Source organism: Heteronotia binoei, chromosome 1 (genome assembly GCF_032191835.1).
Source record: "Heteronotia binoei isolate CCM8104 ecotype False Entrance Well chromosome 1, APGP_CSIRO_Hbin_v1, whole genome shotgun sequence".
Lineage (NCBI taxonomy): Eukaryota > Metazoa > Chordata > Lepidosauria > Squamata > Gekkonidae > Heteronotia > Heteronotia binoei.
The window spans coordinates 96,428,730-96,455,532 of NC_083223.1; the positions used below are offsets into that span (position 1 = coordinate 96,428,730).

Consider the following 26,803-nt stretch of genomic DNA (forward strand, 5'->3'; position numbering starts at 1 on the left):
TTCCTTATAACTGCAGAAGATGCAATTAAGATAATTATAAGCCTTAAGTGTCATGCATTGGTTTAGGACCCCCTTCCAATCAATTTGTTAAAACATGATTTGAAAAGGAAGTTCTTGACACCTTGTTGAAAACCCATTTGTTGTGCATATTCTGATGTGTACACAAAGCAACCAAGGCTACAAAGGCTTCTGCACTCACTTCAGTCAAGGGGGCTACCACTCCCTACATGGGTAGGGCAGTCTGCTAATGAAAGTAAAAAACCTGAGTGGAGAGTATCTTTGGAAACATTCATCCCACTGAAACCAATAGGACTAGTTTTCAGACAATGTAGCAAAGAATTTTTTGTGTGTGGAAAACACCTTTGAAAGTAAAGCTATGAGTTTTGATAACATCAATAAACTATTTTCTAAGGGCCAAGGAGGTCATCTTCCTGCTATTTGCCAAAATCCTGTCCAGAGCTGTCACTGATTAGCTTTAACTTTGGTGGCAGATGCAGGTTCAAAGACATCATCTTCAACACTTTCTTCAATTGGTTTCATTTTTTGTGATGCTCTTAAGTAAGGAGATGGTTGACCTGCCAATTTAAAAGACAGAAAGTGCGATCAGTTTGTAAATCCTTAGGAAAAAAACCACAACAATCATACAAAATACTTAAGATCCATGCATTTTAAGAGATGCTTCATTTGATAATTTGCCATCTATTATTTAAAAGTAATGTTTGGATGCAAAAGATTTAAAAAGTAATAACTACTGCCACCTACAGTACAGTTTCACCAACGCTCTATCTGATTTAGTAATACCCCTGCACAGATCAGGTACAAAACTGTGGCTTCAGCTGCTTCCCACCGTCTTTATTTATCAAAAATCAGTAACATTTGGTGGCTTAACAAAATGTATAACATGCAGCTTTTAAAGCTTTCACTCAATAAAATGTCACAAATACAATTCACGAAGGAGGAAATAAAAAACAGCACTACTACATCAGTCCTAATTGTCATGCCAAAACCAATAATAAAACAGGTCTAGGGGGAAAAAATCAATAAAGCTAGGCTGAAACCCTTTTTTTTCTGAGGGGAGGGGGGGTAAAATTGCAGGGACTTGGTACACAGGGACATATAAAGAGGGGGTCCTGTCCACCTGCAGCTCCCCAACCCTTCTGGCACTAGGGACTGGTTTTGTGGAAGATGATTTTTCAACAGACCAGGGTGGGGAGTGGGGGAGTGATAGTTACGGGATGATACAGTTGTGCACTTTATTTCTAGGAAAATCACAAATACTCCCCCAACACACACACACCCTTTGTTACTTTAAATACAAACATAATTAAAAGAGAGAGAAGTACGCTCAGGCTTCCTGCGACCTGGGAAAATTGAGTGGGGCCAGCACTTGTGTAAGCATTGCAGCTCTTCCCCTATCCTGCTCTGGTGGCTCCAACTTTCTTTTGCAATTATACAGAGGGGCAGAGAGGAAGATCAGCTCTTGTGTGTACCATGGACCAGTACCAGTCCATAGACCACGGGTTAGGGACCTCTGAACTAGATGACTAAACAGTGTAACATTTCTTGTAGAAAGTTGGTATTTCTTTTTGAGAAATATTTATACAAAATAGATGCTAATTTTAAATATGAGCTAAATGAACAGGCATTTCCCTTCAAATTTCTTTTATCATAACACATGCTCAGTGCCAGTTGCACTGAGAGGGTTTTTTTTTAGCAGGGGGTGTGGCCTAAAATGCAAATTAGTTCCTGCTGGGCTTTTGCTACAACAAAGCCCTGCTGAGACTACAGATACCTTGATAAAAGAGAAAGTTCTGTTTCAGGTGATATGGAAAAGGGTGAGGTTCCTGCACTGTTTCTCTTGGTCCACTACATCTGAAAAGTAATCAAATATCTAATTCAGGAGTGGCTGAACTTGCTTTATGTAAGAGCCATACAGAATAAACATCAGATATTTGAGAGGCTCAAGACATGTGAAAGAAAATAAATAGATGAGGGAGGGGGAAGTGGAAAGAAAGCAACTTTAATTTTAAATGCATTCTCCAAGCCACCAGCTGGCTTGGCTTGGAGAAGTGACTTAAAGAGAAAAATGCCTTCTCCAAGTCAGGCAGGGGCTTCCAGAGCCACACAATGTGTATGAAAGAGCCACATATGGCTCCTAAGCCACGGTCTGGCCACCCTTGATCTATCCCACTTTTAACATGAATGTACAGTGATGCAAGAAGTATCAGTTCACCGGATACTTGTATTAAAGCCCCAGGGCATCTGGCTAACAAGGGCAGGAAGCATGCTACAATGGCTGGTTTCTACTTCTGCAGAAAGCAAACGTGTGCATGATGTGAAAATCAACAGAATGATCAATACACTCCTGCAGTGTGCAGCTTTGCAGCCTCATGCATGACACGGAATCCCCGCAGGGAGTTTATTGACCCCTCTTTCCATTCCATGATGTTGGCTCTATTTATTTATCTTAGCATTTTCACGCTCCACCCCGTCAAGAGGATCCCAAAGCAGCTTCTAAAAAGTTTTAAAAGGTTCAAAATTACAACAAACAAATCTGGCTGGTCTAGGTTTCGTAAAATGGTTTCCACTGGTCCCAGCATTATGGGCCCTGGGCTAAGGGCTCACTAGCTTTTAGCTCTCCCATGTTAAATATCCTCAGAAGGGGGAGGAGAAATATCAGCCTGACAAATCCTCAGCTATTGCTAGCCTGCTGCATCAAGGCAGCAGGCTTTGCCTCAGTTCTCTCCTCTGGCAGCAGCCAGGCACACTGAGCTATGTGCACAGCAGCCTTGTTTGGCCGAGGGTGCAGCACAGAAGCTATTTACAGTGCTGTCCTATACACAGTTACTCCAGTCAAAGTCCATTGATTTCAATTAGCTTAGACTGGAATCACTCTGCCAAGCATCATATTGTAAAGCTCTTTGTGAGAACTGCAGTGAGTAACCCTACACACAGAAAGCCTAGAGAGAAAAAGGCTGCACAAATGTGAACTCAAGAGGACTCTATTGTGAACAGATATGGTCTGCTTGTGCAGAACACTCTACTGGCTACTCCCTGTATACAAAATGTGTCCCCCATTTGGAAATGTCTAACTGTTTTTCAATGACATTTGTTTCCAGATTTGTATGTTTAAGACTGCACTATACATAATAAAACTAATAGTGTTCCGCCACTAAAAAAGTTCTCTAACAAGCAATCCAATTTGCTCTTCTACAAATATTAGCACTCAACAGCATGTGCATGACTTTTTAAAAGCAAAGCACAATGCAGTCACTCCCAGTGGAATGTATGTGAGCAGATTTTCACATTATGAGATTAAGCACTTCACTGCAGTAGGAGAAAACAAAGTTCATTTTAGGTGGTACACTGTACTGTAGGAAGCAGAAGTAAAAGATATTTGCACTTCTTTTTCCTTTTCATTCCATAATGTCCAGTCATGGAGATAACACTCAGAACTATTTAAAGACACATCCTTTCTTGAATATTCTGAACAGCTGCAATCGAGAGAAATATTATGGAAAAAACTCTAAAATAATTACAATACACACCATTCAAAATGTGTTCAAATACACCATTAACACTAAGCTTCAATTTTATTTTGCAAACACAATACTGAAACTTAATATTAGTATAAATTATTCCGATCCTTTGTGCAAAGATTTGCATATTAATCCTTTCATCTTAAACTGAAAAAAATTCCATCTGTAAAGAAAGTTTTAAAAAGAGACCAACTAAGTACCTTTTTGAGAATGTTGGGTTAATATGGGACGCTATCAACAGAAAGCATCATGCTGTAAACGACTTGCACCACAAGAACTATAGAACTCTTGTTGGTTATTTCCTTAACATAAAAGCAGACAGTTAGATTTACATCAACAAATACTGAACATGGATTTTTGTTAGTACCAGTTTGAGCCTTAGAAATAAATATGAATTGGCTCATTTCATTGCAGAAGTTTAATGATCAATGTGAGAAAAATGATGTGGCTGAAGACTAGCTAAGATGTAGATTTTCATGAACCTTGAAGACCATGATCTCCAATGGGAACAGAAGTTGCTGTGGCTGAGATTTGTGAACTAACGGTCATTCACATACAGACCAACATGGTACAGATTGACACGGGAAGGACGCATGCAGATGTAAAAAACTCATGCAAGACATTTGTTCTGCCCTATTTAGCATACTCCCAGTAACTGTTCCTGGCCTCCTCTTGGTTTTTGATGTTATGTGTTTTTACTGAATTATTTTTTATACTTTACTGCATTATGATAAATACTTTCAAATTTTTAATGCTGAAATGTTTTAATGTTTGATGTCTGCCACCTTGAGAACCCTATTTGAGTGGAAAGAGGACACATAAATATTTAAAATAAAATAAACAAACATGTGAGCCAATCCTTGGATTTACAAACTGCTGAATCAATTCAAGACCAGTTTATTATAGTTTTTTATAATGCAGGTAACTGAAAAAAGTGATAGGAATATCCATTCCTATCATTATTAAGAAGAGAAATTCCATTTCTTTCAAACAGCATTTTTTAGAAGTTCCAGCACAGGTCAATATTTTGCACAATGGGACTCTTAAATAACAGCTGACCCATACTAATAACCAGGGCTTTTTTTGTAGCAGGAGCTCCTTTGCATCTTAGGCCACACACACCTGATGTAGCTAATCCTCCAAGAGCTTACAGGACTCTTAGTACAGGGGGTACTGTAAGCTCCAGGATAAATGGCTACATTTGGGAGGTGTGGCCTAACATGCACAGGAGTTCCTGCTACAAAAAAGTCCTGTTTATAACTGATTGTGTGACCTGCCCCCCCAAAAAGTAGCAGGTTAGATCTCACTGCCTATGAGCACAAGGAATGGTGATTTTTCTCCATGTTTCCTTAATCCCAGAAGCCCTTTCTAATCTTTGCAGACCTGATTTCTGGATTGTGAGACCTATGCAGATTAATAACCATAGGGGCTGTGAGGCAAAGCACCCTAGTTTTACCAAGGGTTAACATGAATAATAGTGGGTCTGCTTCAGCTTGTAGGTATTTCTAATTAGACTCTCTTATAGATACTATCTGTATCTCTTTCAAGGCCTGATATCAGAATGTAGTAATTAGCTAAGTGAAAAACCTGCATTCAGTTCAGTAACTAGATGGGAGGGGGGAGCTAGGAACAAGCTGCATCATCTCTTGGAGGGCTCCAATGAATGAGCACTCTGGTTGGATTTCAGGGAACAAGAAACTATAACTGGGCCTTAGATAAGAGTGATACTATGCTGATTTTGATCCCATAAGACAGATGCATAAGCACCACTTAATGCCAGGTACTAAAATGTCACAAAGAGAAAGTTAGCTTTTGTTGAGTTCTTTCCTAATTAACTCTAGGGGGGACTGTGTTTTAAGAATGGTGCAAGAGAATATGAAAGTTCTGTCAGTGGACATGGAGCTTCTACAACCAATTCATTCATGAAAATCACTGACTGATGCTATGATCATCTTGAAATGAACATGTATGCAAAGAATGTTCATGGTTTGTTTGTTTTTTTCAAATTTATATTTGGTAACACCTCTATTTATTTACTTAAAATATTTATATATACCTTTCTCCCAAAGTACAGACAACAGGCGGATAACAATGCAAAAACAGTACGAGGAGTGTTATAAAATCAGCTTTAAAAACAACACTTTAAAGACAAAAATTGACATGCCGTATATGCCCTAACCAGCAGCGTATTCTGCCCTCTGTACAGGCTTAGGAAGCCCCAAAAGCTCTTCAGAACACCTCAATTTTGCAGGCTTGCCAGGAGAACTGGAACCCACTGACCTCTTCCAAGAGGCTGTTCAGGAGATGTGCCTGGGTCCAGACAGTGGTAGAACATGCCTTAGACAATGGGGGAACAGACCACAGATCTTGGTGGGAAGATCAGGGCTGGCACATGGAACATGCAGAGAGAAGGTATCCTTCAAGCACATGAGTCTCAGGTCATGAAGGGTGCAAGAATCAACACCTTGAATTGGACCCAGAAATTAACTGTCAGTCACTGAAGGGCCTTCAGAATAGAGGTAACTCAGTCCCACCAGTTAATCCTAGATAACAGAGAAGGTGTCACAGCTTGCACCAGCTGCAGCTTCTGGGCTGTCTGAAAGGGCAGTCCCATGTAGAATGTATTGCAGTAATCTAACATTAAGGCTACTGAAACAAACTGACACAGAACGACATGTATTAATTTTTAAACAAAGCACATGGTAGGCATTCAAAACTAAATTCAAACCAATAGGAGGAGCGATATTAACAGTTTTTTGCCACTAACTGGGATGTTCAGTAGGGCTTGGGAAACATTTTAATGACTCACGGAGAGAGGAAGCAGTGGAAGTGCCCCGGAGAAAGTGCTGCAAGCCATCTTCACTATCACTTGAGCTAGCCATGCTGTTTCTCATTTGCATCACAGAGAGCTGTGAACACAGACTAGGTTGTTGATCCATTTTTTGGGATGCCTGTAGAGAGGTAAGTTACATTAAATTTTCTGTCATCAATGCAATCTTGAATGAACACAAGGATAGCAATACTGAATCAAACCAAAAGGGCTGCTGAGTTTGATATTCTATTTCCATCCAATTTTTCTGGGCAAGAGTCTCCACTGTTTATTCCCAGTTTAACATTCTGAGGTCCACTGAGTGCATTTATACTACACTAAATAATGCATTTTGCAACTGGATTTTTGCTATTCTTACAAAGTAAAAATCCAGTTGTAAAATGCATTATTTAATTTAGTGTGAACGCACCTACTGTTTCCAATTACTTTGTAACCACTGGGAGCATTATTTATATCCCACTCCCCCCTCCCTCTTCAGGTTTTATCCTCACAACAACCTTGTAAGGTAGGTTAGGCTGAAAGTGTCACCAAGCAAGCTTCCATGGCAGATTGAGAATCTGAACCCAGGTGTCCCAGATCCTATCTTTCACCATTATGCTATACTGGCTCCCCTTATAGCCTTGTTGGAAATGGATAACTATTTATTATTCAGTTACAGCCAGGAAGGAAGGAAGGAAGGAAGGAAACTCCAATAAAGCATATGTCTGTCTCAAATGCTTTTCATACTTCTGTAGGCAATAGAATCCTGGAACTATCCAGAAGTACACATTATGCCAAGGACTATACTTGGAGTCTGGAGAAAATAAAAATTAATCTCATAAATTCATGCTTTCTGCTTCCTTGTTCAATTTCCAAATCTATAGTTTCTCCTGATGAGTAGGCGTTACATTTAATAAACCCTGACTTGCAATTCTGTATTTCAGCAGCCTGGAAAGCATGCAGGGCAAATCTATCCAGCACTCCTTAATTTGCTTTGATAGAAGTCTTCTCATGTCCTTGCTGCTCCACCAGCGACATTTTACGCTGCTTATGAATGGAAATGGCTGATAACCAGAATGCTCAGAATAATATTTAATTGCAAGCAGGAAGCTGTGTTTTTAAGAACAGATTCCATCATCATAGCAGCAGCAGAAAAGAAACACTCACTTTGTCATTTAAGGTTGGATCATTCAATGAGTATAACTTGTTTGTAATATCCTTCCCAATTAGATGCTTAAATATTTCAAAGAGAAATGGCTCAGATTCCAGAAAAAATGTAAGTCTCTCTCTGGACCAGCACAAGAATTTGCAATTATCATCAGCGGTAATGGACACCTATGAAGAAAGCATATTCATAAAATTAGCCCTGCTTTAATTGATGCCAGTGACTACAACAGAGTTCACTGGGAGGTTCAGAACTCAGAATCAGTGAATCAGTAGTGGTTTGTCCTATGAAACACAATATATACAGTCCAACACATAAATGGGCTTACCACATTTTCCATCAAAGTCAAAGAATAAAAGAGTCATCTGACAACATTTTGAATCTTAGTAAAACCACTAGCCAAAAACCACCTTGTAAACAATGCAATTCAGTGGTGAGGAAACACAGAAGGGGACAGTCACAGCTGGTATTAAACAGGCCATATCTTTATTAAGGGGCATGGCATGACTAACTCACAGGATAAAGGCTTGAAACCTCACTCAGGGCAACCATAGCACCCCCCCTTTTGTCCACACTGCTGTTCCCTCCCCCCAATGGGCATGTCCAAAAAGGATGACCATAGCATCTTTTTAAATGTTGAATAGGAAATAATTTAGAATCCAGATTTCAGACATTTAGGACTTTCATATTTGTAAGATCCCTTCTGTTTCAATGGAATTAGGAGAAAACCATACAATCAATATTCTTATGTGCATTTTATTCAAAGGTTTGTCACGTGCACTTGTATTTACAGTGAGGGAACCCCATATATATCAGAAACAGAAGGAATTGCACATACACAGCTGCCCTGAAGATATAATCCAACTGTATGCTTGTGTAGCCCTGGTCAGTTAGTGGTTGTAATCATGTTTCCTTCTTTTTCCGATTCCAGAAACAGATAATTCATACCACTACTGTGATTTGGTCTGCTCTCATGCAACAGCCTTCTGGGCATATATGCAGCTTAAAAACTCAGGCCTAATTACTGGTTCACACATGCAACCCAGCTTCTTTGGTTTATTCTGGAGAGCTATTGTAAGCTTATATCCAGCAGATGGCACCAGCATACAACAAAGGAAAACCCTGTAGATGAAGAAACAATAACCAATCCTTCTTGTGAAATTAAGTTTTAAGCATGTAACTTCCAAAAAGAAGCTAATGCAGCCAGGAAGGCCATATGGTCAATATATAAGCTAGGTTTCAGTTACTGTGTGCAGATTCCTCAATTTTATATCTTTTTCCATCTCAAGATAGTTAACAGTTAATAAAAGGGAACAGTTTTTCTGTGAGGGGGGAAAGAATCTAAATAAAAAAGCCAAGTAAGTAATTGATATGGTAAGGACTTGTGCTCAAAGGAAGATGTAATGGTTATAGTATCTGCCATTAAGATCCTGAATTCAAAAATGTGCCTAAACACCTGAATTTCCTTGGCTTTCTACCACACAATCTCCCTCATTCCATCCACTACTTCCTTTGTGGCAGTTTAAATTGATCAGCTGAACAGATTACTAGTTATTAGTCCATTAAAATTATGTTGTATCTTAGCACAGAACAAATTAATGCCCAAAGAGGAGAATGTAGAAAGCACAGCACAAGTATCCAGTAACTCTCTTCAAGTGTACAGCTGAATATATCTTGACAACTGCCTCTTTTTGGAATTAAGCCCAGTCCATGACTGGAACATATTACATCAACAAATAATTTTAGACTCTGTTGCAGTCCCCTTTCTCTGTCTTACTATTAAATAGCTTCTATACAGTCATATTACAAACAAACAAAAATTACTATAGGCCTGCATCCCAAGATTTGGTGATCAGTGCAAGCCAAGTGTGAAATTCAGCTAGCCTATTCCAGCACGTTCTGGGGAACACTCAACACCCTAGCCTAGAGACCCTGTAACGATCCCTTGCCAGCACTCTGTCTTTCCACTAATGGTATACAAGGCTTGCAAACAAAAACAATCCTTTCCTCACAGCTCAGCTCTCTACCTCCTCCATTCTCTCTTAAGACATTCTGTATTTTTTTTCAGTCACCATAGCTCTGAATTCCTTTTCCTGTATGCTAGTTTTTATTAAGATTGAGAGTGGCTTGACAAAGTCTTCAGTTCCCCTTTTGTACACACACAACACATTAATACAAAACAGAAACCTGCCAAATCTGCTTGCCAGAGGTGAAACTTGGATGAGTACATACATCACAAGCAGCACTCTCCTTCAAAATCCTTTCAACTCTCTGGAAAAGAAACAATTGCCACTATCTGTCATTCCTTTAAGTTGCTCTGTTTCTACCTAGCCACCTCTTTACTCCTCCTGCTTGCCCACAAAATCCAAGCACCACCAATCCCTTTTTTTTTTTTTTTACCTTTGCTTTGGCTTTCCAACATTCCCATGCATTAAGAAAACAAACTATTAAAACAGCATTCTGCTAGTCCTTCTGCTCTCTGAACTCTGGAATAATCCACATTATATCCCATTCTCAATGTTCCTATCAGGCTACTTTAAATACAAGATGAAGATATTGGATTTATATCCCACCCTCCACTCCGAAGAGTCTCACAATCTCCTTTACCTTCCTCCCCCACAACAGACACCCTGTAAGGTGGGTGGGGCTGGAGAGGGCTCTCACAGCAGTTGCCCTTTCAAGGACAACCTCTGCCAGAACTATGGCTGACCCAAGGCCATGCTAGCAGGTGCAAGTGGAGGAGTGGGGAATCAAACCCGGTTCTCCCAGATAAGAGTCCGCACACTTAACCACTACACCAAACTGGCTCTCCACAAAATACAACTGTTTAATCTTTCAGAGCTGAAAGTAGAAGTTTTCACATGTGAGACATCTCTCCCAAATGCAGCCTGGTAGAAAAATAGCAATTCACTGAAGGTACAAATGTCAGAATGGCTAGGCAGGTTAGTGTGTATAACAGTGAAAACAAATAGTACCTTGAGCCACTTTTAGCCATATTAAACTTTCATTTTGGCCGATTTTCTTAGCAAATAAGAAAACTTAGCACATAAGCTTACACTGTAATAAAAATGTGTTAACATTCAAGATGCCACAAGACATTTTCTTATATACCAAAACAAGTGCAAAAGCATTTCAAAATATGGAAGAGAAAGGCACGAAGAGTGCAAAAAAAAAAACTTTTTAGTAAACTAGCCTTCAAATAAATATTCCACAACAAATACATTTAATTATTAATCAAAATAGTATTACAAGATACTGGTGTTATTTACCCATTAAAATATATTGACCAGAAAACCAAACCAAACATGATTTTGAAATTGTCAGTAGATGCTGCAAGACAATGTTGAAATTTTGCGCACCTGATAAACATTTTATGTACTTACATTAAATTTTAAACTAAGCTATCTAAAGTGAGTCAGGAAAGGCAATTAATTCACTGCTGAACATTACATTTTATGATGCCTCATATTTTCCTCTTCAATAAATCTTTTAAAAACCATACCCAACGGAACAGTACCTTACCTGAAATTTCTCACCCCGATTCATCTGGGTTGATCGAAATTCAGGAGAATCTATAAAGGCACAGGGGTAAATATTATGCAGAAAATGCCCTCGATAGGAGACCTTCATTCTGATGACAAAAACGTTTAATAAAAAAGTGAACAGTATCTGTGGTACATCAATCAAATTTATGCTGTAATATTATTAATGAGGAAACATAACTTATGGCTAATTCACAAGATGCTTGGCTGTCAAATTATCTGTTACTGAGCCTGGCTCTTGCTAAAACAACTTCTGGTCTTCTTGAAGTGAAGCAGCTACCGGACGGTTCTTAAGGACATGTTCTGGGACTGTACTCTTCTCCTTCCAATGTGCCAGTCTGCCTTTTTTACAGTCCTTACCTTTTTTACATATAACCATGTTTCCTCATATTGGATGTCACTGCAGCTAGCTGTGGTTTAGAAGCTGGTCACTAAAACCTGACAAGACCTAATTATGCTGCAGCATGAGGAGACCTCAAAAGAAAATGGGTCAGGGCATCTGTTCACAAGAACCAAGCAGAAATAGAAAAAGAATCAGAGACCTAGTATAGACCTTCTATTCTCTTAGTTATAGTTCAGATACTGGAAATATTAATTGTATTGATCCAACACATATTGGACATAGCGCACTTAAATACACGGTAGTCAGATATTGCTAGTAACTATACTGCCAGGTAACTACTATTCACAATGATTTGGGGTGGACACGTGAGATTAAATAATTGTCATTAGCTGGATTTGGTCTGATCAACAGTTCTCCATCCAATTTCTGTACAAGTAAAAAGAGAACAATATTGATCTCCTTCACTAAGATGTTCTCATCAGTAGTACCCACTCTACAGATTGCGGAAAGCCACAGTCACAAAACCATCAACTGAAAGGGCCAGATTTACTTCCATTCCTGACAGGGAGGGTTGGCAGCTTATCCATTCTTTTGTTGGTAGACATTTCAAAATGGAAGCCATCTGCCAACCACAAGCTTCACCGGACAAAGTCCTTGCCACTTTTCTGAAACAGGGCCAGGTGCCACATTGGGGAAGTGATCAGAAGAGCCACAGATGGCTTGTCAAAGATCCACATGTGGCTCCTGAGCTAATGAGTATCAGTGTTCTATGCATAAATATAATGAAACGTATTTTTATTTATTTATTTATTCAGGATTTGTATCCCGCCCTTCCCACGAGTGGCTCAGGGCGGCTTCCAACAATAACAATTTAACAATTTAAATATAAACAATTAAATACTTCACATTTAAACATTAAAACCAATACATTTCAATTCATAAAAACAGTGCAGCTTAAAACCAATAACATATCATTTTATATAAACAGATGGCAGGCCAGTTACGTCAGGTTCCATCCCGGCTAGGTGTAAGCTAGCCGGAAGAGGGTCGTCTTACAGGCCCTGCGGAATTGAGCCAAGTCCCGCAGGGCCCTCACCTCTTCCGGCAGCTGATTCCACCAAGTGGGGGCCATAACGGAGAAAGCCCTATCTCGAGTGACTTTCAGGCGGGCTTCTTTTGGCCCGGGGATAAAGAGGAGATTTTGTGTTCCTGACCTCAGTGCTCTCTGGGGAACGTATGGGGAGAGACGGTCCCTCAGGTAGGCAGGTCCCAGGCCATATAGGGCTTTAAAGGTAATAACCAGCACCTTGTACCGGACTCGATACATCACTGGAAGCCAGTGCAGAGTCCGAAGACCCGGCCGAATGTGTCCCCACTTTGGGAGACCCAATAACAGCCGGGCCGCGGCATTCTGCACCAGCTGCAGCTTTCGAGTCCGGGACAGGGGCAGCCCCATGTAGAGGGCATTGCAGTAGTCCAACCTCGAGGTGACCGTAGCATGGATCACTGTTGCTAGGTCGTCGCGCTCCAGGAAGGGGGCCAGCTGCCTTGCCCGCCTAAGATGAAAAAATGCGGACTTGGCAGCGGCTGCTATCTGAGCCTCCATCTTTAAGGAAGGCTCCAACAGCACCCCCAAGCTCCTGACTCTGTCCGCCGCCATCAGCGGCGCACCGTCAAAAGCTGGCAGGGGGGTCCCCCCCCCGGGCCGCGGCGACCCAAGCAAAGGACCTCTGTCTTCGTAGGATTTAGCTTCAGCCCACTCAGTCTGAGCCACTCAGCCACGGCCTGTAATGCCCGGTCCAGATTTTCCGGGGCGCAGACCGGCCAGCCGTCCATCAGTAGATAGAGCTGGGTGTCATCAGCATACTGGTGACACCCCAGCCCATACCTTCGGGCTATCTGGGCAAGAGGCCGCATGTAGATATTGAATAACATCGGGGAGAGAACCGCCCCCTGGGGCACACCACAATCAAGTGTGCGCCTCTGGGATAGCTCCCCCCCTACTGCGACCTTTTGTCCCCGACCTTCCAGGAAAGAGGAAAGCCACTGTAAGGCCAACCCCTGAATCCCCGCGTCGGCGAGGCGGCACGTCAGTAGCCGATGGTCGACCGTGTCGAACGCCGCCGACAGGTCTAACAGCATCAGCACCGCCGAGCCACCCCGATCCAGATGCCGTTGAAGGTCATCTACTAGGGCGACCAACACTGTCTCCGTCCCGTGTCCCGGGCGGAAGCCGGACTGAAATGGGTCAAGGATGGAAGCGTCCTCCAGGAAATTCTGTAATTGCATCGCCACTGCCCTCTCAATAAGTTTACCCAAAAAGGGCAAATTAGAAACCGGCCGATAATGTGCCAATTGGGCCGGATCTAAAGATGTTTTTTTTAGGAGGGGACGGACCACAGCCTCTTTGAGTGGCGTTGGAAAGTGCCCTTCCGTTAGGGATCTATTTATGATATCCCGCACAGGATATCTAAGATCCCCCTGGCAAGATTTAATAAGCCAGGAAGGGCATGGGTCCAATTTACAAGTTGTTGGGCGAGCCAATAAGAGAATCCTGTCAACTTCCTCCAGGCTGAGGGGTCTAAAGCCATCCAGAGTATAATCCGAAGACAGGCTCGGGGCCTCAGGTTCGCTAACTGTCTCCAAACTGGCAGGGGGGTCGGGGCGGAGTGACGCGATTTTATCCGCAAAAAATTTCGCAAAAGCCTCACAGCCGATTTCCAATTCAATAGAATTTAACCTGCCTTGTGGCAGCGTTGTAAGTCCTCTAATTATATCAAATAATTGTGCCGGGCGCGAAGTTGCGGACGCAATCTTAGCCGCAAAGAATACTCTCTTTGCGGATTTGATTGCCATCTCATAGGCCTTCAAACTCTCTCTATAAGATGTTCGGGTCACTTCGTCTCGAGTACGCCGCCATTGCCTCTCTAGTCATCTGAGCTCCCGCTTTTGTTGCCGCAGCTCCCGGTTAAACCAGGGCGACGGTTTCGGGCGGGGGCGCAGAGGGCGCCTGGGTGCGATCTCCTCGTATGGTGTATTAAAACACTTGCAGTGTTAATGCTACTTCCTAGTAATTTGGCAGCATGACTATTGTCCTAAATCTTTGGTGCACCCAGCTGAAAACAACTGATCTAATACTGCCCTTTCAATTCTAAGTTTCTAAATTTCACAAGTATTAGCTTTTCATTTTGTGTCTAACCTCTGATTTCACTGCCCCAACTCATTAATAAAAAGCCAGAATTCCAACAGAATTAAATTAATCCTGGCTACAAACACTTTAGGCCACATACACATGGAATGCAATATCCTTGAACAAAGTATGAGTAATGATAGTCTGACTGGTACCTGTTTTATCTTTGATACATAGGCAAAATAAATTCATTAAATTAAGATGTTAATGTAATTTCATGGTCATAAAGAATGGCAAAGATAAAACACATTTAAAGAAAGGGGTGCAAAGTTACTGTATACTGCATCCTTTCAGTATTGCTATTGATTTTTCCAGTATCCAATTAAGCTACGAAAAAGAAAGGTTCCCATTCAAACTCTTTAAAGTACATACTTTCCTTTTAGCAGAATACTTAATCGATCATCTACTGATGTTTTATCCTCTGCAGCATATGCTTGACCTGTTTTTAGTGTCTGAATATTGCAGAACTGTCCAGTCAATCTTTGGAATTGTTCTGGAGGCACATGAAGAGGTTCAAACATTCTCTTATACAGACTACTGAGCTCCTTATCTATCTTTATCTGTAATAGAATGTTAAAAGGTTACAGATAGCAGGTTACAGGAGAAGCATAACTGCATATTTAGTTGCAAAAATATGCTGCTTAGTAAACATACATATGAACAAATCAGTAACCACTTAATACAATATAGTGACAATGAAGCTGACAAGACTATACTAATTTAAGTGATCAGAAAGTTGTTCCCATAGGCATGTCTGCTAAGTGCAATATTATTTGTGTGCATGACCATGGATACTAAATTGCTGGCTTTTAAAAGTTTTATTTAATCATGAAATTTAAGTCTTTACTTTGATATCATATTAATGCCTGAAAACAGAATTATTCTAAAGAATTACACATGTGCAAGTGCAAAACTCTCCATTCCACAGCATTTCTGCCTATCTGGCATAGTGTAGAGTTAATTTAGTGGCTAAAGGATTGCTTTGCATTAAATGACAATCCTAGAGACAAAGGGAAAAAATCAGAAAGTTCCCAATTCGAATTCTACTTCTGCCAGAACTCCTTAGTTGGCCTTAGGCAAGCTGTGCTATGTTTGCCCCAGCCCCAGTTCTCCAGCAGTATGTGGTATTTATTCACCCATCTTTCAAGATTGTTGTAACATCAACAAGATAATACATGTGTCATCCATTAACATTCTAAGGCTAAAACTCTATGCTCACGTACTTTGAACTAAACAGAATGGTACTGTTGGGGTCTGCACAAGTACGGTATAATTGCTATGTAGGTTTTTTAATTGTTGCTGCTGTTTTTTGTCCTTACTAAGTTACAAAATTTGACCTGAAAACACCACAAGAGCAATGCAAGAGGCAGTCTATCACAAAGATGAGAAAGCAGTGTTTGACAAACATTCCCCACTCATTTATGCACCAAAACAGGAAAGAGGGCGAGACAATTGGCTGAAACGTGGAAGTCCTTCTGAATCTATACAAATCTTAGCCAGGACACTCTGTCCTAATCTATCTGAAAAAACAAGCAGATTGAGCAGAGATCAATTAGGCTTGCAAGAGACAAGGAAGTGGGTGGAACAAAGTGCAAAAACAGGAAAGGTTTGAGCAGCAGAAAATAATTACAGGGATAATGGTAGAAGCAAAGTTAAAGACAACCAAGAAAAGCAATCCCACTTTGGAGGCTGAATTATTCCTAATTAACTTGTCTATAGGGGTTCACATCATGGGTGCTACAGTGCCGCCTAGCATCTTTCCTGGTGCCCACCACATATTTTTAGAAAGTGGCCTGGGCTGGGAAGGACTTTTTGAATTTTATTAATGTTTATGGTACAAGTCAGATTGTGATTTATATATAGATCTTCTTCGTGGTCTCTGTGCATCACACTTGTGGGATACTGCGCCTGCGCCGGTCCCCAATCGGTATCTGTAAGAAAGCCCGGGAATTTTCCGCAGTCGGCGCCACTGGGCATGCGCAGGCGTCCCATTGCGCACGCCCAACGGCGCCATCGCGGTAATCCCGCCAGTTCCTTTCTGACCGCTGTGCGAAGAAGCTGCGTTTCCTCGTGTTCCCGGTTGGTGAGCTTCGGGTTTTACCCTTTTTTCCCCTAGCCTCTGTATATATAGCCTGTTTGTTGTTTTCCTTAGAGTAGTAGTTAGTTTCTTAGTTAGTTAGTTAGTAAAAAAAAAAAAAAAAAGACTTTGTATTTTTCCGGGTGCGTGTTGTGGCGGGTCGCCCTCCGGGGCCTCCCCCCTGTTGTTCCCTAGCTTTTTTTCCCCTCTCAGAGGACTCTGAGAGGATCTTCCCTGTGACGATTGTCTATGGACAGTCGCTGGGGGTTTTTTAAGAGGTGCCAGGCCTGCGGGAAGAAGATCGCCCCTCCCGACGGCCATTCCCTGTGTCTTCTCTGCTTGGGTGAAGCGCACCGTGTGGAGGCCTGCCCACACTGCCTCCGCTTCTCCAAGCAAACCAGGAAGAACAGGGCGGCAAGGCTCTCGGCCGCACTGACTGCCTCGGCACTTCATCCTCCGAAACCAACGGTGGGCCCTTCGGCATCGGTACCGAAAATGGCGGCCGCCCAACCCCCGACGGTCCCATCCGCCGATGCGACCTTGGTCGAGGCGGAAGCTCCGAGGGAGCAACAGCCCGCGAAACAAGCCCTCGAGGCGTCGGTCAAGAGGCCCGCGAAGGAGCGACAGGAGGAGGCGGGCCGAGAATCCTCCAAGAAGGCGAAGAGCAAGGAGAAGTGAAAGCGACCACGCTCCACTTTACCTTCCCCCGATGTGTCGGCACCGATCGCCATCGAGCCGCCGAGAAGGGTTCCTCCCTCTCCGCTGCGCAGCCCGCCGACTCCAGGGGCCAGCGCGCATCGGCCGCGTAGCCCTTCAACTCCAAGGGCTAGCGCTCATCGGCATCGCAGCCCTCTGACTCCAAGGGCTAGCGCTCATTGGCATCGCAGCCCGCCAATCCTCGGGCCCAGCGCTCATCGGCCGCGACCCCCAGCATCGGAAGTGGAGATCGACCTAACCCGTCGATCTCCATCGGTGGCATCCCGTCGACGGAGCGTCGGCTCGGCATCGGATGTTGAAGCAATGACATCGGCTGATGTGGCGACGCCCGCAGCGCCTAAGCGCGTGAGAGAGAGGGAGCCGTCGGTCGAGCCTCGCCGCTTCCCACCAATACCCCCCCTGGGAGCAGCATAGATGGCAGTCGACCTACCCCTGATGCCCGCAGTACCATTGGTACCAGCCAGCGGAGCACCCGGAATGGGAGCATCGGTCCGAAATGTCCTCGTTCTCCTGGACATCGCACCGATCCAGACGACCATCGGCATCGGTCTCGATCCCACCGGAGCGACGCGTCGCACCGACAGAGCCCCCGCACCGACGCCGATCCAGTCGCCACGGAGAGAGCCAACACCACCCCTGTCGGAGCGCTCGGAGCACAGAGAGTCTTCGCCATCGGGGTCGGAGAGCGACGAGGAGAGAACCTGGGAACCCTCGCCGGATCCCAACACAGCGGAGGACCTCCCAGTCTCACCCTCTGAAGACCTGCGGTCCTATGCGGAGATGGTTAAAAGGATGGCAACCACCATTTCCCTACCATCTCCCAGCCCAAGCCAGTTGTGGACGATAACGTTTTTGATATCGTCCAACGGGACACCTCTGCGGCTGTAGCCCTGCCAGTGACCAGGGTCATACTACAGGCACTCAAGGACCCATGGAAGAAGCCATCCTCGGCACCGGTGTCCTCGAGGAAGCTGGACCATATGTACAAGGTCCAGGAGACGGGGGCTGAGTTTCTCTTCACGCACCCAAAACCGAACTCAGCCATCGTCTCGTCTTCCTCGAGGTCGCGCAGGGTGCATTCTGCCCCCCCTGACAAGGAGGGGAAGAAATTGGATACCATGGGCAGGAAGATCTACTCGGCGGGATCCCTGGGCGCGAAGGTATCGAACTATGCGGCCTGCATGGCGAGATACCAGTACGCCATGTGGGAACAGCTGTCCCCCCTCCTGTCCTCCCTACCCGAGGACAAGAAAATGGCTGCCAAGAGACTGCAAATAGAAGGTCTGACGGTAGCCAAGCAACAGCTAACAGCAGCGAGGCACATGGTGGACGTGTCTGCCTCGGCCATCATGTCCGCCGTCTCCATCCATAGACACTCCTGGCTGAGGTCTACCACCCTACAGCAAGACACCAGGGCGCTCATCGAGGACTTACCCTTTGAAGGGGACGGTCTCTTTAGTACCACCACGGACAACGCCCTGCAGGAACTGGATAAAAACCTGAAGATCTCCAGGAGCCTGGCGGTTCAGGCACCCTCCAGACAACCCAGGGCCAGGCAGTGGAGCAGATCCTGGACCAGGAAACCTACCCACAAGCCACCCTCAGACCAGCAGTGGCACCCTCGCTCCTCACAGCCCGACAAGCAGGCCTACTCGGGTAACAACAGAGGTCGCTACAGCACCCAACCCTCAGGCAAGCCTAAGGGGGCCCGCCCCTACAAGCAGGGACTTTGACTTCTTTGTCCCACGCATCGTCGCCCCCACCCATTCCACTATCCGCCTCCGCCCCTTCCTGCCTGCCTGGGAGCGGGTCTCCTCAGACAGGTGGGCCCTTTCCATCATCAGAGAGGGCTACAAAATAGACTTTGCTCAGATTCCAAACCAGTCCGTAGTGATTACCACCCCTCCCTCCCCGCCTCTGCTGGCGGAGGTGGCCAACCTCCTACAGAAACAAGCCATAGAGATGGTTCCCTCAGGGGACACGGCGGGTGGTTTCTACTCCCACTACTTCCTGGTTCCCAAGAGGGATGGAGGCCTGAGACCCATCATGGACCTTCGGAATCTGAACAAATTCATCCTGTACCAGAAGTTCAGGATGTCCACACTACAATCTATCCTGCCCCTCATCAACCAAGGAGATTGGATGGCCACCATAGATCTCAAGGATGCTTACTTCCATATCAGCATCCACCCAGAGTTCAGAAGGTTTTTGAGGTTTGCTGTGGGCCCGCAACACTTCCAGTTCATGGCCCTACCATTCGGACTCTCCACAGCACCCAGGGTGTTTACAAAAATGATGAGCATAGTAGCTGCCCACCTCCGGTTGCAGGGAGTGATAGTCTTCCCATATATAGACGACTGGCTCCTGGTGGCCAGATCAAGGGAAGATCTGTCTGCTCGCATCACATCCACACTACGCCTTCTCGAGGCCCTGGGTTTGCAGGTCAACCTAGAGAAATCAAAACTCACTCCATCAAGGACAGTGCAGTTCATTGGGGCAGTACTGGACACAAACCTGCATCGGGCGTTCCTGCCCGCCCAGAGGGCAGAGGACATCATCAACACAGTGCAGTTGCTTCAAAGACAAGGGTGGGGCACAGTACAACAGCTTCAGCGGATGCTGGGGCTGATGGCAGCGACGACAAGCGTGCTACTCTTCGCGAAACTGAGGATGAGAGACCTGCAGCTATGGTTTCTCCGTCAGTTCCGCCCAACCAAAGACTCACCTCGAAAGAGGTTCACTATTCCTCCTACAACGCTCCAATCGCTCCAGTGGTGAAAGTCGAAGGACAATATCTGCCAAGGAGCGCCCTTCCATCTCCCGGCCCCCACAGTGACCATCACCACGGACGCTTCCCTGTGGGGTTGGGGGGCCCACATGGACGGACTGTGCGTGGGGGGCCAGTGGCCTCCCAAGCTGGCCCTGCACCACATAAATTACCTGGAACTGCTGGCGGTACACTTTGCCCTTCGTTCATTCCACCCGAAGCTGGCGGGAAAGACAGTGGCACTGCTCACAGACAATACCACCGCCCTAGCTTACATCAACAGGCAAGGTGGGACGGTGTCCCGTCGGCTCTGTGCACTCGCGATGGACTTGTGGACGGAATGCATCCAGCACGACATCTTTGTGAAGGCCGCACATCTCCCAGGGGTCCTCAACATACAGGCGGACTCCCTGAGCAGAGGGGGGGCCTCACCACACGAGTGGGAACTTCAGTGGCGCTTCCTGCAACCAGTCTTCCAGCTTTGGGGGTACCCACAGCTGGATGCCTTCGCCACAACAGACAACAAGAAGTGCCCCATGTTCTGCTCCAGAGGGGGGGCTGACCCAGCATCCCTGGGGGACGGACTCCTCATCCCCTGGGAGGGCCATTTTCTCTACCTGTTCCCGCCCCTCCCCCTGTTGACGAGAGTAGTCAGCAAGATAGCAACGGAAAAGCCACGTTGCATCCTGGTAACCCCCTGGTGGCCTCGCCAGAACTGGTTCTCCTCCCTACTACAGCTGTCGGGGGGGAACTTCTACCACTTCCCAGCGGAACCAGACCTCTTGTCGTCTCAGGGGGGGCACGTGCTGCACCACAACGTGCCACACCTGAAACTGACAGTGTGGCTTATAGACCCATAGAGTTCTCGGGCAGGGTCCAAGAGGTCCTCCTAAATAGCAGAAAACCCTCCACCAGAGCGTCCTACGATAGGAAGTGGAGGAAGTTCTCGAACTTTATGGCTGACCGGTCAGGCACACCAAGGGAGGCAGGCCTGCCAGCAATCTTTGACTTTTTGCTGTCCCTAGTCGATGCAGGCCTAGTCTTCTCTTCCATTAAAGTTTACCTGGCAGCCATTTCTGCCTTTCACGGACCTGTGGGTGGATACTCCATTTTCGCCCATCCCCAGTCCAAAAAGTTTATGAGGGGGCTGTTTAGACTGCATCCACCATCTAAGCCTCCCACTCAGTTGTGGGACTTGACACTGGTCCTAGACATACTAACCAGGCGTCCCTTCGAGCCTATGGCCACATGCTCCCTGCAGCTCCTGTCCTGGAAGACTGCCTTTTTGGTGGCCATCACTTCCACACGTAGGGTGGGGGAGCTCACGGCGATGCGTTGTGACTACCCTTACCTAGCCTTTAGAGAATCTGGTGTCTCCCTGGCCCCAGACATCAACTTCCTCCCTAAGGTGGCCTCCCAATTCCATCTCAACCTAGAGGTTTGGCTACCAAGCTTTTTCCCTAACCCCTCCTCGGACGAGGAGCGTAGGTTGCACATTTTAGACGTTAAGCGTGCCTTACTCTTTTACCTAAAGCGCTCTAAAGCCTTCCGCAGGGACCAGCAGCTATTCGTCTCATACACTGCGCCCAGACTGGGCTCCAGGATCTCGTCACAGAGATTCTCGAAGTGGCTGACAGAGACCATCAAGATCTGCTATCTCCTAGCAAAGAGGCCGCTGCCGGGACCTGTCCGTGGACACTCCACAAGAGCGATGGCGACATCAGTGGCGTTCCTGAAGGGCGTGCCCTTGACGGATGTCTGCAAAGCTGCTACCTGGTCTTCCCCGCATGCCTTCATGAAGCACTACGCGCTGGACGTGCATGCTCAACAGAGGACTCGGTTGGGGACTGCGGTTCTACAATCTGCTGTTTCCGGTTGACCGTCTTCCCACCTCCAGGTATGCCTTGCTTGCTAATCTCCCACAAGTGTGATGCACAGAGACCACGAAGAAGATAGACAGGTTGCTTACCTGTAACTGTAGATCTTCGAATGGTCATCTGTGCATTCACACTACCCGCCCTCCTTCCCCACTGCTGACGGTCTCCCTTCAATAGGAGCTTTCAGCGGTCATGAAGGAACTGGCGGGATTACTGCGATGGCGCCGTTGGGCGTGCGCAATGGGACGCCTGCGCATGCCCAGTGGCGCCGACCGCGGAAAATTCCCGGGCTTTCTTACAGATACCGATCGGGGACCGGCGCAGGCGCAGTATCCCACAAGTGTGAATGCACAGATGACCACTCGAAGATCTACAGTTACAGGTAAGCAACCTGTCTTTCTTTAACTGTGCAAACAGCAGATTTATATTCTTAAAAACACAGTTGAAGTTGATTCTGGCTAAACATGACAGAGTTATGTAGATTAAATTCTGAATGTACCTAACTAGAGTTTCTATTGAAGTCATCAGATCGTTCTCATTTTTAATGCATTTTGATAATTTTCAAAAATATTTTATGTTTCTATCACAATCTGGTCAAGAAGAGAAGAGAAGATTGGATTTATACCCCACCCTTCACTTGGAGTCTCAGAATGGCTTAAAATCTCCTTTCCCTTCCTCTGCCCACAACAGACATCCTGTGAGGTAGGTGGGGCTGAGAGAGCTCTTTTGGGAACTGCTCTTGTGAAGAACAGCTCTGAGGGAGTTATGACTGACCCAAGGTCACTCCAGCAGTTTCATGTGAAGGAGTGGGGAATCAAACCTGGTTCTCCCAGATAAGATTCTGTACACTTACCCAACACACCAAACTGGCTCTCACCTTCAGCACTGAGTCATTATTATAAATTATAGAGCAGGTTAAAAATTGGCTGGGTTCATGAGATAAGGGCTCGTGTAAAGGGACAGCTAGAAGCAGCAGCATTTTTTCTTTTTGCATATATGTATTAGATGCCTGCAAAACTGAGGACAGATACTGCCAGATGAGGGTTTTTTACCTAGCTCAATAGGCATACTCATTTTGTGTATATGAAAGAAAAAAAATTAACAATATGTTAATCTTAAAAGGCAACCTATTTAAAAGATTCTGCCTGAAATGCTGAAGAGCTACTATTAAAATTATGCACAGCTACTTTACATTATTTTCTTGTTATAAACAAGATGGAAGAAGCCAAGGCAAGAAACTATTTTTATTAAGGAAACACAGGTACGTATTCTTTTGTAAAAAAAAAAAGAGATTCTGGAAGATATGTTGGGATTAAAAGATAATTCTTCTTTCAAAGATTTTGAACCCCTTTGCTTCTTTTGTATTGCTTTATATATCTACAACAATAACTGAGGGGGGAAAATCAACTTTCATGCTGCTCTCCATCTACACAGGATGTTACTGGCTGATTAAATTAGACCACATACCAGACATTCCCTCTCATTTCAGTACATTTAAAGAAAAAATGTTACACATGACTTTTTTCATACTGTGGTTTGTACTGTACCTCATTAAAAACAGCTATCAAGGAACAGTTGTTTGATAAGAAATACATGTAGAAGCAAAGTAAGATGACTTCTCTGTAGCAAAAAAATAACTGATTGGAAGGAATACGTGTACATCCATATATAGTACACACAGGGTATTACATCAATGAACCATCTCAGTCTGTGTCTGCCTTTTGAGTTGAAATTGCCACTTTACTGGTTTGAAATTGCAACTACCAATTAGAAAATAAAGTCTATAGTATCAAGAGAGGAAGATTATTCTTTAGGCAAAACCAAGGAATACTGAAAAAACACTATCACTGCATCAGCATACTAGCCACACACAATTTTAAGTCTCTGAAAATCCAAAATGCTGGCTTTCCTCAACTAAATCTTTATGCATGTCTGATAGACGGTCAAAACATAAGAAGGCAAGAATGATCAGGAGATGATCAAGAGAGAGATGGGTATATAGATACTTTAAACTATTGTTTACTAGCAATGGACATACCGGTCTTTTCTTGTATACCAAATATATAAAATGAAGAAGGTTGACAAGCAGGAATACTACATTCCAGACCATTATATCCAAGGCACAGCGGAAAAGTGTTGCCCAGATGATAAAAAGTGCACATCCTGCCAAAAAGAAAGTTGTATCTCAAATGATGACATATACACATCCCTAAAGCACAAGGCTACAATTGGTCCCTCCCCCCATCACAGTTAGGAAGTCTAATAAAAAGCTCCTTTAACATTGCAATTGTAAGCAGAGCTATACCTTCAATGATTTTTGAAGAATATAATTCTGTATATGACTACATTGTTTATTGCCTCATACTTTCAACATCAGTATAATAGTCTCTATTTAAAAACAACTAAGATTCTGTTCATCCACAGCCCATTTGTAGAAATGGTGGGGAACTTTGAATGTTTGCATACTCCATACATACAACATAGAATGCAACACAATCTTAAGGATATATAAAGTTCTGGGTGACCTGTCGCTCAGAAGGTGGAGAAATATAAATCATTTACACATATGGATATGCTACATATTACACTATAGGCATGGTAAGTTGGAGTTTATTGATGCCTTCCCCCCATACCTCAGTTCATAAAAGGCATGCTCACAAGGGGCATGAATGAACTTAACTGTGCATGCTAACTTTATTTTTACTCCCCCTTACTATACTCCAGAACTCTTAGCTCCATGGGCAGCTGCTTTGGAAACATGAGAAGGTTTTGAAGGAAGCTTGCAATGCAGTTTGAAAGAAAAGGCTGGTATGTTATTCCAATGTATTTTGAATAAGATATAAAAACTTATTAGGCAAGCAGAAGTTTTTAAATAGCCCCAAAAGAACCCTGAAATCTAGTGAAATGTCAAGAGAGATCTATTGTTTGGCCTACCTATTGTTAGCATAGCTCGAAGGACAATCATGTGAATATTGAAAGTGGTTGGAATAACTAATCCAATTGCTAAACAAATATTAGCCATATGAAAAACCAGGTGGTGAATCTCTCTCCAGTTTTCACACACAGTTTCATTCAAAGGCACAGAAGTGGCATTTCTGAAGTCAAGGGAAAAACTCAAAGGAGTCACTATGATTGAACTGGCTTGCGTGGGGTTCATCTTGAAGTTGCCTGTTAAAAATGGTAAAAGTCATTAAAATAAGAAACAAGGGGAAAATAAGCTTCAAATTTGTTTCACTTGTCCACACATCTGGAATATGAATCTTTAGGTCAGCCTCTCACAGCTAAACATTCTCCCATTTAATATTGTGAAAAACCAGCCTTGTATATACATACAGTTTTATTTATTTTTTTCATTTATATCTTGCCTTTCTCCCCACTGGGGACCCAAAGCATCATTCTCTTCTCCATGTTATCCTCACAAGAACTCTGTGAGGCAGGTTAAGCTGAGAGTGTATAACTGGCTCAGGGTCACTCTGTGAGCTTCCCTGGGAGAATGGGGATTCCAGCCTGAATCTCCCAGCTCCTAGTGCAACATTCAAACACACTGGCTTTTAATAAACATTTCACTTTCTACTACAGTTGTCCTAAGGCAAAGCAGAACATACAAATGGCTACCCCAGGCATACACTGTGCAAATACAAGGCTTCTGTGCATAAAGCATGGAGTGCTTTCAAATAAAGAAGCAATTCATCTTATCTATCCCACACCTATCACAGCTGCCATGGAACCATGGTAGCACTACTAAATATAGCACTGCAAAGACAAGGCCAGTAATACAAAGCAAAATACTACACATTTTTTCTGTCAGCCAACTTTTAAGTGCAACAGAAATAAATCTACCTTATCTTCCAAGTGACACAAAAACAGATAATAGCTCTGACTCCTCCACAGGACTGACTGTGCATGGACATTAGCAAGGGATATTTTGTAATTAGGCATAAAGTTAGCCTCTGCTATATGTCCCATTAACAATTACATTGTTTTCTTTAATAATGTAGCAACTTGTGCAGGTTAGATCTATTTACTGCCCATAGCACTGCCATCAGTCATCAGAGGCATATGGTCCTCATACAGACTAATGTTTTTTAAAAAGAGAATGATGACAGAACAGAAACAAATGAGAATGCGGCTTTCACTGCTTTTTTTGATTGTGTTATGGTGCCTACACATTATTGAAGCAGCAGCAATTTCAAAATCCTGTCGGAAGGCTTCTTAAAATCCAAGTGATGCAGCTGGGGCAACACTGACATAGGAAGTACCATGATGATGAAAACTTTTCTCATACGGTCACTGGATTCTCACATTACAACATAAGGAGAAATCACATTGCAGCAGCTACCATTACTACTGATAGAACATAAAGACCCAGCTCTTAGTGAAGGTCTATAGGATTAACTTTGGAGAAGATGTAGCTGAACCATTGGACTCTGCTGCCTGGCAATTTTGCAGAAGCACCTGGCTGCTTTTTGTGTGTCATTTTGCACGTTGTCTTGCTCATTAATAAATGCTGAAATAAATAAATAAGACAAACATTTTCAAACAGGGCTTGTGAGCTATTGTGGAAAGGTTAAGTATATTTTTGCATAATACAAGACTGCATATGTTCTGTTTCATGGGGCGGACCTAGACATAGAGTTTGAAGTCCATCCTAAGGCACAGTGCCGACACAGAATGAAGACAGTACGCCCCAGATGGCTACAAAAGAATACAATAATGGATTATAACCAGACTTCACCAGTCTCTCACACAGGGCAAGAAAAAGTATGTTGGAGATGCT

The 26,803-nt window shown here is 44.1% G+C and overlaps 1 protein-coding gene across 2 annotated transcripts in view; it reads right to left on the bottom strand.

Moving 5' to 3' along the window:
• Positions 1 to 251: 251 nt before the first annotated feature.
• The window catches only part of LOC132570923 (popeye domain-containing protein 3-like), a 70,139-nt gene continuing 43,587 nt past the window's right edge, over positions 252 to 26,803 (bottom strand). The window contains exons 1-8 of one of the 2 annotated variants that reach the window (XM_060237561.1): positions 24,961 to 25,211; positions 24,065 to 24,189; positions 14,961 to 15,148; positions 11,036 to 11,144; positions 7,516 to 7,683; positions 6,349 to 6,490; positions 3,741 to 3,841; positions 442 to 577 (exon numbers count right to left, since the gene is read on the bottom strand). In XM_060237561.1, coding sequence (XP_060093544.1) covers positions 3,774 to 3,841; positions 6,349 to 6,490; positions 7,516 to 7,683; positions 11,036 to 11,144; positions 14,961 to 15,148; positions 24,065 to 24,189; positions 24,961 to 25,183 — 1,023 coding nt within the window. In that variant the 5' untranslated portion in view covers positions 25,184 to 25,211 and the 3' untranslated portion in view covers positions 442 to 577; positions 3,741 to 3,773. Of the gene's footprint in view, positions 578 to 3,740; positions 3,842 to 6,348; positions 6,491 to 7,515; positions 7,684 to 11,035; positions 11,145 to 14,960; positions 15,149 to 24,064; positions 24,190 to 24,960; positions 25,212 to 26,803 lie in introns of those variants that run through there. The other variant, XM_060237575.1, reaches the window with a different exon arrangement.